Source organism: Chenopodium album, chromosome 6 (assembly GCF_948465745.1).
Source record: "Chenopodium album chromosome 6, dcCheAlbu1.1, whole genome shotgun sequence".
In the NCBI taxonomy this organism is placed as follows: domain Eukaryota; kingdom Viridiplantae; phylum Streptophyta; class Magnoliopsida; order Caryophyllales; family Amaranthaceae; genus Chenopodium; species Chenopodium album.
In genome coordinates, this window is record NC_137839.1 from 4,193,314 (window position 1) to 4,212,262 (window position 18,949).

The 18,949-nt window shown below is 35.3% G+C and overlaps 2 protein-coding genes across 2 annotated transcripts; both read left to right on the top strand.

The window, feature by feature from the left end:
• Positions 1–11,733: 11,733 nt before the first annotated feature.
• LOC145634342 (uncharacterized) lies at positions 11,734–13,451 on the top strand. Its single transcript, XM_081685764.1, has 2 exons — positions 11,734–11,882; positions 12,302–13,451. Exon 2 carries the CDS (start codon positions 12,304–12,306, stop codon positions 13,186–13,188), a length of 885 nt encoding a protein of 294 aa, XP_081541890.1. The 5' UTR covers positions 11,734–11,882; positions 12,302–12,303; the 3' UTR covers positions 13,189–13,451.
• Positions 13,452–16,796: 3,345 nt separating this feature from the next.
• Positions 16,797–18,531, top strand: LOC145634343 (uncharacterized). The gene is made up of 3 exons (XM_081685765.1): positions 16,797–16,845; positions 17,302–17,475; positions 17,518–18,531. The coding sequence occupies exons 2-3, from the start codon at positions 17,308–17,310 to the stop codon at positions 18,244–18,246; spliced, it is 897 nt and encodes a 298-aa protein (XP_081541891.1). The 5' UTR covers positions 16,797–16,845; positions 17,302–17,307; the 3' UTR covers positions 18,247–18,531.
• The last annotated feature ends 418 nt before the right edge of the window (positions 18,532–18,949 follow it).

Below are 18,949 nucleotides of genomic sequence, written 5' to 3' on the forward strand. Positions count from 1 at the left end.
CATTGTGTACATCCATCTGATGCACCTCCCAATTTTTCACAGCTGCAACTGCCAGAAAAGTTCTAACCGTCGCCATCTTTGCTACGGGAGCAAAAGTTTCATTATAATTTATACCTTCAACTTGATGATTGCCCAGAATCACCAATCTCGCCTTCAAACGTTGCAGATTGCCATGTTCATCTCTCTTCTCTGTATACACCCACTTGCTCCCTAGAGCTTTCTTCTCGGGAGGAAGCTTTTCAAGGACCCACGTGCCTTTCTCTTCTAGAGCTTTAATCTCAGCAGCCATGGCATCTCTCCACCCTGCATGCTTCATAGCCTCTTTAAAATTTTTAGGCTCATGTCTTGCTGTAATAGCTGCAATGTACTTTTTATGTTTTTCAAAAAATCGTGAGCAATCAACAAAATATGTGAGGGGATAAGGAGTACCTGAGGAAGATGATGTAGATGGAGCCGTGTTAGATGGACTGTTTTTCCGTATTGTGTGAGTAACATAATCACGCAATTTTATCGATGGTATTTTCGGCCTCTTTCCTTTTCCCAACTCGTCACCCTCACTGCCTTTCTCACGTCCCCTAGCATCATCATGGGTTTGCTGTGGCTGCTGCCCACACGTAGCCTCCATACCCGCACCAAGCTGGTGCGCCTCACCCAGGTGCTGCTGGCTGCCCAGACCAGCCCCTTGCTGTTCCTGCTCTTCTGCGTGGTGCTGGACAGCAGGTGCAGGGGTGGCAGTAGACCCCTCCACAGGCGGGTTGTGGTCTCCCACATCAAGCCGCGGCCTAGCTACGGTATTCTCCGTATGTGGCTCCTCTCTACCACTTACATCTCTCTCCCTATACAACCATTCATCATCACTGCCATAACCATCCACCAAATGATTTTCTCGAGTCGTACACTCTCCCATAGGGGTAATAAAAGGGAAAATATTCTAAAAAAAACCTCACATCTCTAGAAACAAAAATTTCGTCGGTTTCTAAATCAAACACCCTCCAACCTTTCTTTCCAAATGGATACCCCAAAAACACACATTTTCGACTACGACTCTCAAACTTATCGCCCTTACTCTTTTGATTATGCGCATAACACAAACAACCAAAAACACGGAGATAAACATATGATGGTGGTTTATTAAACAAAACCTCAAACGGGGTTTTATTTCCAAGCAAAGGTGTTGGAGTTCTATTAATCAAATGACAAGCCGATAAAACACACTCTCCCTAAAATTTTATAGGCAAATTACCTTGAAATCTCAGAGCTCTAGCCACATTTAAAATATGTTGATGTTTTCTCTCAACTCTCCCATTTTGTTGTGGTGTTCCCACACACGATGTCTCAAATATTATGCCACTTGTACAAAAATAATCACGCAAGGAGTTAAACTCCGTTCCATTATCACTCCTAACAATTTTAACCTCTTGATTAAATTGTCGTTTAATCATAGCCATAAAATTAAAGTACATTTTTTCAACATCGGTTTTATTTTTCAATAAATAAATCCAAACTCCTCTAGAAAAATCATCAACTATGGTTAAAAAATAATGTGCACCAAAAGTAGAAGGTGTTTTATACGAACCCCACAAATCTATATGAATAAGTTCAAAAATACGACTTGCATTATTCTCACTAACGGGAAAACTACATCTAGATTGTTTAGCACGAGGACAAACGTCACATGCTTTATTATTATTTCTCCTAGAAGAACTACTCACAATTGGAATCATCTTCAACACTGTCTCTGAAGGGTGACCCATCCGTTGATGCCATAAATCAAACGAAGACTCTCCATCCACTGCTAGCACCTTCACTTGAGGAACACCACGGAAAAGGTATAGTCCATCTTTACGTTCAGCCACACCAATCACCCTCCTCGTCTGTTGGTCCTGTATCACACAAATTTTGTTAGTAAATTGCATCACACATTTAGACTCATCACTCAATTGAGTTATAGATATTAAATTGCAAGTTAATTGAGGCACGTATAAAACATTATCAAGGCATAATCCTCCCGGAAATATCACTGTTCCCAATTGATCCGCATTTGCCGACTTTCCATCCGGCAAGCGTACGGGACAATTTTGAACTCGCTTCACATCTCTAAGCATCAAAAACTCACATGTCACGTGATTTGATGCCCCTGTGTGTACAATCCAGGGTATAGTATTGGTCTTACCATGCAATTGTCTATTTTTTTGATTTAATATATCCAAAATTTGTTGAATTTGTGCTGCATTCACGCCCACCAAACTTGCTGCATCATCACCCGAAGCATTCTTCGATTGTTGTCCACCATTAGATCCTCCAGCAACTTTATTTACACGAACAGAGGACTGCGAAGTAGCATTTGCCGAGCCACTGCTGTTGCTGCGTGACCCACGGCCGCCACTGCCACGTCCCCCACCACGGCCACCACCACGCCCAGGGCCACGTCCACCACGACCCCTATTACCCCACCATTCGGGGTAGCCATGAATCTGAAAACACCCCTCCTCGTCATGTCCTTCTCTATTGCAGTGAGTACAAAATTTATCACTTTTATCAGCATATTTTTGCTTCGACTTTGCATCCAACCTAAACGCACTCACAATGTCCTTATTGTCTTTGGACGCACCATCACGGAGTTGTTCCGTCATCACAACATTTTGATAAGCCATGTCCACTGAAGGAAGAGGTGTTTGCGCAAGAAGATGAGCCCGGATTGATGCATAATGATCATCTAACCCGATTAGAAAATAGTGAAGATAGTCTTCGTCTCTAATCTCCTCCACCTGTGCCACAATATTACAGGAGCACTTCCCACACGCACACTTAGGTACACGCATAAAAGTGAGAAGCTCCTTCCACACCTTTGAGAGTCTGCCAAAATAATCGGCCACCGACTCGGTCGAACTCTGCTTGCATTCACCAAGAGATGTCTTCAATTGGCACACACGAGTACGACTGACTACACAAAACCTGTTCTTTAAATTCATCCAAAGAACACTCGCATCATCATAATCACCAATTGTCGATCGCACCTTCGGATCAAGGGTATTAGTGATCCATGAGACCAACATAGATTGCACAACAATCCAATCTTCCACCTTTGAATTCGGCTCAGCCGGTTTGGTAATGGTTCCATCTACGAAACCAAATTTCCGCTTGGCCATCAAAGCTCTTCGAATAGCTTGTGACCATTCTTCATAATTCTCACCACGCAATTGAATTGGCGTGATCACATTACCGGGACTATCACTCGACCCTAGGTAATACAGTAAGTCAATCGGAGGTTTTTCACTCATATTTCACAATTTGATCTCAAAAAAAAAAAAAAAAAAAAAAAAAAAAAAAAAAAAAAAAAATATTTAGAGTTTTTTTTAGAATTGGCTCTTGATACCATGTCAAATTAGGCACAAATTCTCAATCTTCTCATTCAACGTGTAACAAATATTTATACAAGTGTATGCCTTGGGGAATAATCTTCCTCACAAGATAATATTAACAAGATCACAATATATATCTACTTTCCTATCATATATTAAGATATATTCTATCTTAACATAAGTGAAAAAAATATTACAATCGAATATGAAGAATATATGATTCAAAAGCTTTGATGGTAAGTCAAAGATAGACTAAAAAAAAGTTAATGATACATGGCCATATTTAATTGTGTGGTTATTCGTATAGGAGTAAAATCCAATTGTTAGGAGCTGGCAGCATGTTTACCGAGAAGGCGCAAACAAATTGCAGCTAAGGAGTGAGGACTGGTTGATGCTTATCAGACTAAGCTAGAAGCTCAGTTCAGTCCATTCAATTTTTACAATTATATATACTGTTGGAAATTTAGAATTCAAGTTATTAACCATATAATGTTATACTGGTAGAAATGTAGAAGAGATGATCAGAATATAAGAGATATCATCAAAGTGCTTATTATTTAAATTAACAAACAATTGTGAAAAAATTATGATGCTCCCTGACTAATGCTGCTCTAATACAATTTTGGTATTGTGAAGGCATACACAATGTACCCTCTCCTGACTCGTGCTGCTCTACAGTCTACACCAAGTATCTCTTGTTACCAATCCTTTGAAACTCCGAGGGCTTCATCCACTTCCTCTCTATTTGAGGAGGCGAAATATCATACGTTGCTAAAACCTCAATTTCACCAAATTTATTGACAACTGAACCACGTTCTTTTACAGGTAGCTGAAGAGTACCACTAAATACTACCTTCTCAGTCGACGCATCTGTCAAATATACCTCAAGACAAAGGTAACTATCTAGTGGCACAGCCACCTTATCTCTTGACAGTGAAATATAGCCTCCCTCCAACAACTTCTTAGGCTTTTCTTGTGAGGCATAGAACAGAGTTGATCTATAAAACAGTTTATTATACTCACAATCAGAAGCAAATTTGCTGCTGTAAGCGTGTATATGACCATAAATTGCACAACCACCAACACCATGTAGTCTGTCTGCAAGACGGATTTTCACAGCAGCTTGAACAGCATCAGTATAGAAGATTGAATGCACAACAGCATGGCCATCTTCACCATTAACAATAGTAGAAGCATGTTTATTGCAACACATATCATGGGACATCTCTGAGTACAAAACAGCCCCATAACATAAGTTAACATGATGATGCTTGTAATTTATATTAAAATTCGGATTATTATAAAATAATCAAAAGTTGGGATTATTTTGGGCGAATCGAGCAAAGTTGGGATTATTCCTATCAATTTTTCCTTGTTCTTTCAAGACAACATTTTCATATACTCCGTAACAAATAGTAGCTTTTAAAAATCGATGCATAGTAATAGAGTACCAGTGAATTTTTATTATTATTATTTTTTTTTTTTTAAAACGTAATTTTAGTTCATAGTGTCCCTAAAAAAAAAAAAAAAAAAAAAAAAAAAAGACTTAGTGAACATTACATAAACATAATTGTCAATTAAAGAAAAAAAAAAACGGATGAGCGTAACTACCTACGGCCCTACTACCACCACCTCCTCCTCCTCTCTCGGTTCCCCATTGAAGCGCACTCAACGTTCTCCATTGAAGCAGCTTACGAGGTAATTTGTTGTTTCTATTTGTAATCATCATCTCAATTTCACAATCTAGGGTTTATCGTTGATCTAATACGGAGTATTATCTAATTGTCAGTGTTTTAGGGTTCGAAAATTTTAACTATTGCTTCTAATATAACCTTCGATTATGTTGTTAGAAAAGAAAATTATAAAGCCTAATTTAATAATTGAATCAATCACGCCTTTACTCCCTCCCTAAAATATTGTGGTTTTTAAGGCCTTATTTGACAATTGAATCAAATTTGGTTGCTAATGTGTTGCAAAACCCTTTCATATTTGAATTGAACTATGAAATATTGAAATTACCTAAAGTTGTGTTCGTTTCATTATTGTTTCTCTTCTAATGTTTTTTTTTTTTTTTTTTTGGATTTTGCCCCCTGCCTACAAAATTCTAGATCAACATTATCTCATTAATAACTAAAAATAACTTTTCACTTTGTTGATGATGACACAAAATAATCAAATTTGGTTCAGGTAGCCGACTCCACTAAGCCTTTGATTGATTCTAAAATTTTAAATTGTGGCCATATATTGAGTATTGACTACTTGTCTTTGAACCTATATAGAGTATAAACTAAAAATCCTCCTCTGAACTGAATACATAATTCCATATTTATTTTTATTAACTAGTTAAGTTAATCTCCATTATATTGATATGATATGATACGATAGTAGTGATAACAGATTGAGATGGATAATGTTCACTTCGTCAAAGACGGAATTGGTCACTCGGGAGAACCTGTAAGGCAGTTTGCTGAATTGTTTTCGGTGAGGATTAAACATAATGCACTCGAGAAATTTCGAGTCTACCATATTTGTTGAAGATAACGAGGGTAATTTCTGCATCTTCAATCGACAACAACACTTGAATCAACAACAACAAGATGATGATGCTGATCTAATAAATGGTACCTTGCCTCTAACTTTTAAACGGCCAATCCGTGCTAGATCAATTTTTACTCTTGCTTTTGATCTCAAAGATGAAGATGGTAATACAATTAAGGACAAATTTGTTGCAAAATTAGTAACACAGAAAAATGGCAATTTTAAAAAATTGGGTGTTGATCGTATGTTTGGTAGTATGGGTTGTGCAACCATATATTACACTTTTAACCAAGCAGCAAATATTTATGCTATAAAGGATTCTATTCTTATGAAACACAGCATTGATTCTACTAACTCTGAAGATGACAGTTGGGTTTTCGGAACCATTGTTTTTCAGTATGGAAGGCCGTTTGATACTTGGTCTCGTTCTCTTGCAACCCAAGACTTGGAGGACGATTGTCTTGATATTGTGCTATTTAACGCGACTAAGCCAGTGCCATTGGTAGTGGATGAGGCGGGTTCTTGTTACAAGTTTCCTCTTCTTAGATCACACCTGGTTGTGCCGCATAGCTACCCTTTAATCTTCAAATTCGACTTGGTTTATTCTGATAAAGGCAAGGTCAAACTTATTCAATTTGATAAAATCATTACAATGTTAAACAGGTTTTGGATGAACCTTTCTGACAAGGAAGGAGATGACATGCTTATCAAGTTGTTATTAGAATTCCAAGTATGATGTACTTTTGTGTTGTATAATTATTGGTTATTTGACCTAAGTTAGAGACTTAGTTATTAGAATTTCAAGTATTATGTACTTTTGCGTTGTATAAGTATTGGTTATCTGACCTTAAGTTAGAGACTCAGCTATTAGAATTCCAAGTGTTATGTACTGCTGTCCCCATACCTTTTTTGTTATATATGTATTGGTTGTCTGAACTTAAGAAGTTAGAGATATGGTTATTAGAATTCCAAGTATTATGTACTCCCTACCTTTTGTGTTATATTTGTATTGTCATTTACTCATTTTGTCTTTAAAAAGTGTCTTGTAAAAATGTAATGTGGTGTTATTATTCAGTGTCGATTCTGTTGGAAACTTTGTTTTTCTTAAAAAAAAAATCAATAACAAGCCATCTGCAGCAGAAGTACAACATCTACAATCTAATTTCAGTGAATCAGCAACACCATATTTCATTCAACTCTGAAATATAAAACAAGCAGTTGAGAACAGGAGAAAAATAAATATTCAAAGTGTTTTAATTCTGATGTACCTTAGCTGTTGTGGACGAGGTTCTAGCAGCTTGCGCTCTAGAGGATGCATAGCTTCCTTATTTTTTTTTTTGGAAAACACAGTAAAAACAGAAGCAAACTAGCCTTTCCTAGTCTTAGTGGCCAGGTAGTGGGCTTCAGTTTTAACATTTCTATCATATTTTCCTAACTAACAGGGAGTTAAGGGCACTGACTTTCTTCTTGATATCACTGATTGATTTCATTGGCAGCTCCCGCGGTGTTTGTAAGGCCCTGTACCAGTAGGGTTGAGTCAGTCATCGTAATAACATTCTTGCCAACGAGTTTTCAGCTAATAAGGGTAAGGAGGCATGCCGTGGCCTCTGCTTGCAGCGGTGTGGTAGCAAAAATAGCCTAATTATCCTGGATCACTTCGGTTCCTTCGCTGAAAATCACCCAACCTGCAGCTGCTTCCCATTCATGATTCATCTCTGTCTCCTCTTCCTAGCTATTTTCTTCCAAGCACCATCAAAGAGTATGTATATTGAGTGATCAGTGCGCTTATGGGTTCTTTGTCTTCCTTCCTTCTGTCATCAACTGCAATGCATTAATATGGTGGTCCCTGTCTGAGTTTATGTCCAAGTTTCCTCCTTTCCAGACTCTAGAACTGAAACTGCATTTTCAAAAGAGTTGATGGCTCGTTTTTTTCCTCTTTATTTCAGATATTAATGTGTGTGTGGTTGGTGCACTCAGAAGAGACATTTAGTGTTATTTAAAAGAACATGGGTGAAAAAAAGATTTTTTTTTTTTTTTTTTTTTTTTTTTTTTTTGTATTATCATGTTCTTTTTGTAAGATTTGGGTTTTTCTAAGCTATGCGGCTATGCCTCCCAGGTTATTGAAAATCTAAGCTGTATCCATGCTTTTTCAAAGTTATAAGTTGTGTCCTCCACTTCACGATATTTTATCAACAATACCCTTTGACAACCATATCCGTTAACGAAAGCTAAGTTATTTTATCGATAATGATGTCGTAGCGTTATTTATTTGACACGTGTTCCATTCTAATTGGTTTAACACTTTAAAACAAAATAAAAAAAATCAGAAAATAAAATAATAACAAAAGGTTATTGTTAACGTCAAAGGTTATTGTTAATAAAAATTAGTGAGGTTGAGGCACAAATCAGACGTTTGAAAAAGCATGGGCACCAATGAGTTCTTAGACTTAAGAAGTCCTGGATAGTGTATATAGTGACTAAATTCAAGTCCAGATTAAATTATGAAATTAATCTTATCTTACACTGATGAATTGCTCATATGCTAAAATAATGATCTTTAATAGAATCCCAATGTGAACAGTACATATCATTACAGGTTACGAAGTTCAAAATCCATAGTAGAATGTTCTTAACATAATGATAATCCTGTTTTAAATCTATGGACTTTGCTCCCAGAAAATCCGGCCGCCCTCTTCCACCGCCTCCCCCTCTCCCCTCTCCCTTCTCGAGGCCTCTTTTGTCAGAGTTCCCGTTTCCAGACCATCGACCGCGAAAAGGTCCTCATTAAATATTCCTTTTCTACTATATATTGGTATTGTCAACTTATTTTTTTTTGCCACAATTTGATTTGGAAATTTTGGGAAGGTGGTGAACAAAGATGTGGAATTTAGTACTTGGAAATGACAAAGTTAGTGTGGAGAGAGAAAGTTAAAAGCTCTAACATAACATACAATATTAACATAATTAACAAACCAAACTCTAATATTTCAAGAGATGGAGTCATGGAGAGGAGGAGAGAAAGCTCAAATGTGTAAGAAAATATAGACGGGTAAGAACGATTTGAAGTTGGTCTGTTGGAGTACAAAATTACAAATATGGGTACAAAGGTAAAACACATTTTGAAGGGTAAATAGGGGTATAAAGGTAAAATAACATTTTAAAGGGTATAAAAGTCCGTGCACTATTCATAAGAACAACTTTATACTTTATATAAGGTAGGGATGGGGAATGACACTGTGAATTTCCTTTTTTTTTTTTTTTTTTTTTTTTTTTTTTTTTTAACAGACACTCACTTTATTAAGGACCTATATTTGGAATGTGTGAAAAAAAAAAAAAAAAAAAAACAAAAAGGACCAATATTGAAACGTGTCAAAAAAACAATATTTGGAAGGATCTGACCCATTTATAACTAAGGTGGGTTAGGGCTTTTTTTTAACGGGCTTGACATTCTCCATTGAAGCAGCTTCTGAGGCGCTTTCTAATACTTATATCCCCCGTTCAACCAGATTGTGAGGTAAGCTCTTGTTTCTTTTTGTAATCATCTTTTCAATTTTACAACCTAGGGTTTAATTTAATTTGTCAATACAGTAAGTGTAGGGTTCGAAGATCTCAACTTTTGGTTCTAAAAACTAACATTATGCGTCTAATTTGATAATTAAATCAAATATTTCTAAAATTATGTGATAATTGAGTCAAAGTTGGTTGCTAATGTATCGCACTACCCGGATTGAACTATGAAATTAGACCTCTTCTCAATTATTATTATTTTTATGATAGCAAATTGTTTTATTAATTTGAATTTTAATTACCAAAATCTATCAATTGGGTTTTGGGTATTCAATTTGGAATAAAATTTAACTTTTAAAAGGGGAGCACCGGTTAATCCAAAATTTTTTTGAGAAGTAATACCAAGTATATTTTAGTTAATTAGGTATTACCAAGTAATACCTAGACGCGGCGGCTCGCCGGAAACCACCAGGGCTCGAAAGCTCGCCGGAAACCTTCCTCCCTTCCTCCTTATCTTTCTCTTTCCCGTTCTCTTTCTCCTCTCTCTTTCTTTCCCGTTCTTTTTCTCCTCTCTATTTCCCGTTCTCTTTCTCGGCGGCTGATGTGCAGGCGTCGCCGGCGTAAACAAATCACCACCGCCGCCGCGACTTTCTCCTCTCTCCTTCTCTTTCTCTCTCTCCTCGCGCTGCTTCACTTCTCTCTCTAATTTTCAATTATTTCCCCCTTTTTTTTAGGGCAAGGTCGCAATTTCAATTTTGAAAAAATGACAGTAGAATTTACGACGGAATTTATTTCCGTCGTAATTTAAAACTTACGACGGAATATTCCGTCGCAAAACACTTTACGACGGAATATTCCGTCGCAAGTTTTAAATTACGACGGAAATAAATTCCGTCGTAAATTTTAAGAGGGAAAAAGCGTCGTAATCGAAATTTTCCGTCGCTAAATTGCGACGAAATATTTTCCGTCGAAAATATCCACCTTTACGACGGAAAATCATATCCGTCGTAAGCATTCCGTCGCAATTTAGCCTATTTCTAGTAGTGCGAGCCACACCCTTTTTCCTGCAGCTGGGTCAAAGCCTTATGGGTAAACATGGGCTGTGCTAGTTTGGTTACAAATGCAGATTCAATGAATATGTGTGATCTGATTGAGAGTTGGGCTACTCATGGAAAGCTAGCACAGAAGTCTGCAATCCTCTCTTGGAGTATTTGGGGTGAGCGAAATCATAGAATGTTTGATAATTTAAGCACTCCAGATGGTATCCTTGCTCAACGGGTCCTTAGATTGATAGAGGAGCATGACAAATATAGCAAGCAAATTTATGGGCATATTAAAAAGAATCAGCAGCCTAGCCTGAGGGTCTCCTCCTCCTCGCAACTGTATCAAAATAAATACTGATGCAACATTATCTGATGAAGGGTGGGTAGGCTTGGGCGTTATAGCACGAGATTGTGAAGGAAATGTTCTTTTTGCTGCTACAAGAAGAGTGAAGGCATGGTGGTCCATTGAGATAGCAAAGGGGAAGGCTTTGGCTATGCAATTTGGTTTGAAAGACAGCAAGGGGGTGTTGCAGTGGCTTGGGGTTAGGGTGGTTGAGGTTTTTAATTAATTTATTTATTTAATTAATAGGGTATATTAGTCACTATGCCTTTATTTGACTATAATTAACGGGGCTCCAACTAGGGATGGCAACGGGTCGGATCTGGACCGGGTCCATCTTCAGATCCGTTTTTGTATATAGGATCCAATCTGGATCCGTCGGGTCTAGAAAATGAAGACCCGGATCCGAATCCGGGTTCAATATATTTTGCCTAATTTTTTGCAATAAATGTAATGTTCGGGTTAAAAAATTTATTTCAAACTTACGTGGTTGGTTATTAAGTTCAACCCCAAATTAATCAACTTATACACTCATATTTTAAATCAAAATTATAAACAATAAAAAAAAATACGATGTTAAATATGAGCTAGTGAAAAAACAACGATAATATATATAATATAATCATTAAAATTCTTGTTAATCTATGACTAACATTATTAACATTTTTAATAAAAAAACAAACAATTTTAGTTTTATTTTAGTAGGAAAAAAAAAAAAAAAAAAAAAAACGTGCCACGGATCTGGATCCGGGTCTAGGACCCAAACCCAGATCCATATTCGTTTTTGTCAGCACGACCCGGATCCGATCCAGATCCGTCGATTTCAAAATTTGAAGACCCAGATCCGTTCATGGATCCGGGTCGGGTCCAGATCCATTGTCATCCCTACCTCCAACCCATTGAATTGCTCTGTCAATAACTCAATAATAATAAGAAGAAAAAAACGCGGATCAACATAGCCCTGCCTCTTCCTCCCCTTCTTCCCCCCCTCTCTCTCTCAGTTCTCCGTTGAATCGCACTTGACATTCTCCATTGAAGCAGCTTCTGAGGCGCCTTCTAATACTTATATCCCCCGTTCAACCAGATTCTGAGGTAAGCTCTTGTTTCAATTTCAGTAAGTGTAGGGTTCGAAGATCTCAACTTTTGGTTCTAAAAACTAACATTATGCGTCTAATTTGATAATTAAATCAAATATTTCAAAAAAAAATATGTGATAATTGAGTCAAAGTTGGTTGCTAATGTATCGCACAACCCTTTAATTGTTAGGATTGAACTATGAAATTAGACGTCTTCTCAATTATTATTATTTTTATGATAGCAAATTGTTTTATTAATTTGTAATTTAACTACCAAAAATCTACCAATTGGGTTTTGGGTATTCAATTTGGAATAAAATTTAACTTTTAGTTAATCCAAATAAATTCTTTGAGAAGTAATACCAAGTATATTTTAGTTAATTAGTATTGTCTACCCGTTGATTTGATTCGAGTTTGTTTGGTGAATTTATTCAGCAATGGAGAGATTTCCAGGTTGTATGGTTGAAATATTTTCGGTATGGATAGAACCGTACTACGCTGAACTTGAACCGTACTATGCTGATGATATCGAAAGGGTTGAACTTGAAGGTTTTGTGAGGTTGTTAGATAACACAATTGATGTCGATGGTGGTATTGATATGTTCAAACCTTCAGATAATGAAAACTCTATAATATTTCCAAATGGAACCCAACAACTGCATTTGGTTGGTCCTCCAAATTGTGTAAGGTCTGATAACCATTCTTGGACTTTATTCCTCGACCTCGACGACAAGCATCATAATGTTAACGTATGTCATGGGGCTGTTATGTACTCAGCAATGTCTCATTATAAGTGTTGCAATAAACATTCTTCCACTATTGTTAAGGGTGAAGATGGGCATGCTGTAGTGCATTCAATCTTCTATACAGATGCTGTTCAAGCTGCTGTAAAAATCCGTCTTGCAGACAGACTACATGGTGTTGGTGGTTGTGCAATTTATGGTCATATACGCGCTTACAGCAGCAAATTTGCTTCTGATTGTGAGTATGATAAACAGTTTTATAGATCAACTCTGTTCTATGCCTCACGAGAAAAGCCTAAGAAGTTGTTGGAGGGAGGCTATATTTCACTGTCAAGAGATAAGGTGGCTGTGCCACTAGATAGTTACCTTTGTCTTGATGTATATTTGATAGATGCGTCGACTGAAAAAGTAGTGTTTAATGGTACTCTTGAGCTACCTGTTAAGAAACGTGGTTCAGTTGATGAATTTCGTGAAATTGAGGTTTCAGCAGCATATGATATTTCGCCTCCTCAGATAGAGAGGAAGAGGATGAAGCCCTCGGAGTTTCAAAGGATTGGTAACAAGAGATACTTGGTGTAGTGCAGCACGAGTTTGGAGAGGGTGTGCTTTATCTGCCTTCACAATATCTAAATTGTATATTATGAAGGTGTGGTTCACCCTGTTGTAACTTAAACTATGTAAATCTTAACAATTAGCGCTTCAATGCTAAGTTTATTGTTCTTGTATGTAATATAAGTACTTCGTATTATTTATGTTGTAATATAAGTACTTCATATTATTTATGTGGTAATGTAAGTACTCCGTACTTGTTTATCTAGAACCCCTCTTTATTTTCATTATGATTTTTCCAGTTTATATAGTAGGCTGTTTCAGTACTCTTGATAATTTTTGCAACATAATGGTGCAAAGTTATTTGTTGTTAGAGCCACATCATATATTCATGTGGTTGTAAATTTGTAATAGCAGGTCACTAATTTTTCTTGTCACAAGCAATAGACAAAGCAAAAGATTGGGCATAAAAGGCACGGTTGCCTAATAGTTGAAAATGCATTGATTTCAAACTGATGTCTTTTGCACACTGTAAAAGACACAAACCCATAAGGCACTGGTTCAAAAACTGAAAAGATGTCTAAACCCTCCTACCAATTCACAACAAAGGGGTTGGGGTTACCCTCATGGTTATCAAAGACACAAAGTTGCTGGAACCTCAACTAAGGTACACCACTTTTATTTTTAGAGTCGAGGATGAGAATTGATCCCAAGATCTCTTGGAACCGAGATGAGAGTTCTAACCACTTGAGCTCAAAAGGTAATCATATCGATTAATTAGGATATTTTGACTTTTATCACAAAAGAAAAAATTGCTAAGTATAACACTAGCTTTCACCGGTCTTGCATAAAAAGAAACGACATGACCTGTTGATACCTGTTAAACAAATTACCTATAACATGTATCACATGTCAGTGGCCAACTATTTTTTAACAAATTTTTTAAAACAAAATTAATACAAAAACCTTAAATTAATAATAAATACGAAGTATCTTTTACAAGATATTGAAGATTTTCAAGGGAAGATTGCATATCAACCGTAATATATATGTTAGGACAATCATGGTATATATAGTAGATATTTATTTGGTGATTATTTAAATATATTGTATCTTTATCATATAATTTCTCTGATTATAGTAAGATTTATATTTATTATTTAAATATATGCAAAATATCTATCTCCTTCTTTAAATGATTTTTTTTTTTAAAAAAAAAATATACTAAGGACACACCAGAAAATAACACGTGTCATGACGGGTGTGTCTTTTAGTATATAGTTATTGATTGATTGATGATATTTTTTTTCAAGGGAAGATTGCATATCAACCGTAATATATATGTTAGGACAATCATGGTATATATATAGTAGATATTTATTTGGTGATTATTTAAATATATTGTATCTTTTTCATATAATTTCTCTGATTACAGTAAGATTTATATTTATTATTTAAATATATGCAAAATATCTATCTCCTTCTTTAAATGATTTTTTAAAAAAAAATATACTAAGGTCACACCAAAAAATGACACGTGTCATGGCGGGTGTGTCTTTAAATATATAGTTATAGTTATTGACTAGTTTTGTGCCCATGCGATGCCCGGGTTGTTTATCGAATTTTAAGATAAATTTTTAATCTATATGTCAAATTTTAAAATATATCGTTGATACAAAATTAGTAAAGAATTCATGTGTTTTTGTGACAATTTAAACTATGTAGTTGACATGTAATGAATAATAATAATAATAATAATAATAATAATAATAATAATAATAATAATAATAATAATATTGGTGAAAAGAGAAGGTTTTGTGTGAGTCCGTTTCACGTGAGTCCAGTTTATAACACACTCCCCTTATCACAAACCGCAACCCTTGTGGCCACACACAACCCGGAATCAGCCACTCCTTCCTCCACGTTGGTGATGATGTCGCCATCTCCGACCTACCACTGCCATCACCCTCCCTCTTCCCCCTAAATTATGAATCTTTTTGCTACTATTCATAGAATGGCAAACGAAATGGAGTTCCCATCACAAACGAAACATTAATAGAGATGAAAGAATATCAAGATAAGAAGACGTTGAACCAAAATGACCGAGCTAAAGCAGCAATGTTAATGAAGAACACTGATGGTAAGGATGTGAGTGCTCACAACTTCGCCGCAATGCTGGTTGATCGTTGTGGTAGTAGCGTAGTAGCGTTGCTACTAAGTGTATGATTTACAATGCAACTGGAGGTCCTATTACATTGGAAAACTCCGCCATTGATGCAACACCTTCATCACGAGGAAAATTTGTCTAATATCTAATTAATATTGTCTAATATTTGATCAATATTGTCTAATATTTGATCAATATTGTCTAATATCTGATAAATATTGCCTAATTTCTGATCAATATTGTCTAATTTCTGACAATTAAAACCTGAAAAAATACTATTAGAAATAAGCTTTTGTTAGTCAGGAATAAGTTAATTTTCGTCAGGAATTAGATATTTTTTGTCAGGAATAAAATCATTCTAGTCAGGAATAAGTTAATTTTCGTAAGAAATGAAATATTTTCTGTTTGTATGATCGGACTCACGTGAGTGCGTTCTACACAATACTTTACCCGTAACCTGAAATAATGACCCTGTTTGAAATGACTTGTGACCAAATCCGATTGACAATGACTGGTCTACACACAGTAATAAAATTATATTAGATTGTGAAGTATATATTATTTAAATTGATTAGAATATATTATAAATAATGGATGTGGTGCATTTTGAACTAATTCCTTCTTTCTAAAAAATATTATGATACAAAAAATAAATTTATATGATAATTTTTTAGAGTTATATTCTAATTATTTTTTTGAATAAAATAATAATTCAATTTGTACATATAATTGGTACTTTATCGAAAATAAAACTCTTAATTAACAATTTTATCCTAAAATTCTATCGAAATTTGATTGAAAATTGAATTATAAACTAATTTTTTTATCCTACAAATTGAATTCTATATAACTTTATCCTACGTAGCACGATGAAACGCCAAGTGTCGCTGTCTCGTCGGCTCGTCGCATGGCTAAAAGTTTAGCTTTATATATTAGTTATATGATTTTTTTATCCTACAAATTGAATTCTATATAACTCTATCCTACGTAGCACGACACTTGGCGAAAAGTTGAAACGCCAAGTGTCGCTGTCTCGTCGCCTGACTAAAAGTTTAGCTTTATATATTAGTTATATGATATGATTATTGACTAGGTTAAGTAATTTTTAATACTTAATATTTATCATTAGTTTAAAACTATAATTTAATTATAAAAAATTTATGCCTAATTGCAAAATAGGATGAAAGTTCTATAATTAAAAAAAAAATTAAAAAATTTATCACACTTAAGAGAGAATATTATATGCATAACTAATAAAAATAACTCCGAATTACATTACAATATTATAGATAGAAAACTATTATTGCATAATATTGTAATAAAAAAAAAAAATGCTTTGGCCAAAACAAAAAATTAAAAAAAATAAAAAATTTGGAGGGAAAATTTTGACCCATTAACTGCTCTAATTGTTAGTATAAAAAGAAAATTAAAACGGAAGAACGTAGCCCCTTATCACCACCACCACCTCCTCCTCTCTCTCTCTCTCTCTCTCTCGATTCTCCATTGAAGCAGCTTACGAGGTAATTTGTTTTTTCTATTTGAAGTCATCATGTCAATTTCACAATCTAGAGTTTATCGTTGATCTAATTTATTTTAATTGTCAGTGTTGTAAGTTTAGGGTTCGAAAATTTGAGCTATTGGTTCTAATACAACCAGCGATTATGTTGTTATAGAAAAGTAAATTATGAGCCTAATTGAATCAATTATTCCTTTCTTCCCTAAAACCATGTGATTTTTATTGAATTGAATTTGGTTGCTAATGTGTTGCAAAACCCTTTCGATCGTATTTGAATTGAATTTTGAAATTACCTAAATTTGTGTTCTTTTCTGTATTGTCTTTGAACTTATAAAGAGTATAAATTAAAAATCCTCCTCTGAACTGAATACATAATTCCATATTTATATTTGTTGATTAGTTAAGTTAATCTCGATCTCCATTATATTGATATGATATGATACGATAGTAGTGATAACAGGTCGAGATGGATAATGTTCACTTCGTCAGAGATGGAATTGGTTGCTCGGGAGAATCTGTATGGCAATTAGCTGAATTGTTTTCGGTGAGGATTAAACATAACGAACTAGAGATATTTCGAGTCTACGGCACCATATTTATTGAAGATGACGAGGGTAATTTATGCATCTTCAATCAACAACAACACTTGAATCAACAACAACACCACTTGAATCAACAACAACAACACTTGAATCAACAACAACAAGATGATGATGGCGATCTAATAAATGGTACCTTGCCTCTAACTTTTAATCGGCCAATCCGTGCTGGATCAATTTTCAGTCTTGCTTTTGATCTCAAAGATGAAGATGGTAATACAATTAAGGCCAAATTTGTTGCAAAATTAGTAACAGGGAAAAATGGCAATTTTAATAAATTGGGTGTTGATCATATCTTTGGTAGTATGGGTTGTGCAACCATATATTACACTTTTAACCTAGCAGCAAATATTTATGCTGTAAAGGATTCTGTTCTTATGAAACACAGCATTGATTCTGCTAGCTCTGAAGATCACAGTTGGGTTTCCGGAAGGATTGTTTTTCAGTATGGAAGGCCGTTTGATTCTCGGTCTTGTTCTCGTTTTCTTGCAACCCAAGACTTGGAGGATGATTGTCTAGATATTGTGCTATTTAACGCGACAAAGCCTGTGCCATTGATAGTGGATGAGACGGGTTCTAGTTACAAGTTTCCTCTTCTTAGATCGCACCTGATTGTGCCGAATAACTACTCTTTAATCTTCAAATTCGACTTGGATTATTGTGATAAAGGCAAGGTCGAACGTATTCAATTTGATAAATTCATTCCAAACTTTATTGATAGGTATTGGATGAGTCTTGCTGACAAGGAAGGAGATGACACGCTTATCAAGTTGAGCCTTAAAACTACTTATTTGAACTTAAGTTAGAGACTTGGTTATTAGAATTCCAAGTATTATGTACTTTTGTGTTGTATAAGTATTGGTTATCTGACCTAAGTTAGAGACTCGGGTATTAGAATTCCAAGTATTATGTACTGTTGTCCCCATATCTTTTGTGTTATATATGTATTGGTTGTCTGAACTTAAGAAGTTAGAGACATGGTTATTAGAATTCCAAGTATTATGTACTCCCTACCTTTTGTGTTATATTTGTATTGTCATTTACTCATTTTGTCTTTAAAAAGTGTCTTGTATTAATGTAATGTATTGTTATTATTCAGTATTGATTCGGTTGGAAACTTTGTTTTTCCTAAAAAAAAAAAAAAACTAGCTGTTAACACTCCAGGAAAAAAAAAAAAATCGATAACAAGCCATCTGCAGCAGAAGTACAACATCTACAATGTACTGTATTATTATTCAATGTCAATTCATCTGCAACTTATATGTAAAATCACAAGATATACCATACCATTAGAGCCTCTAAGATGATCAGGAAGGACCTACTGGACCATTTATCCTTCCAATCCGATTTAGACTCCTAGTGCAAGCCGAATTTTTGAAGCGTAACACTGATTGTGTCTATTTCTTGGCCTCTCCTTTCACATGCAAGAAGGTTCATTTTTTTCATAATTTTAAGACTGAAGAGCAGCACGAGTCAGAGAGGGTCTGTGCCTGCCTTCTCTATATCAAA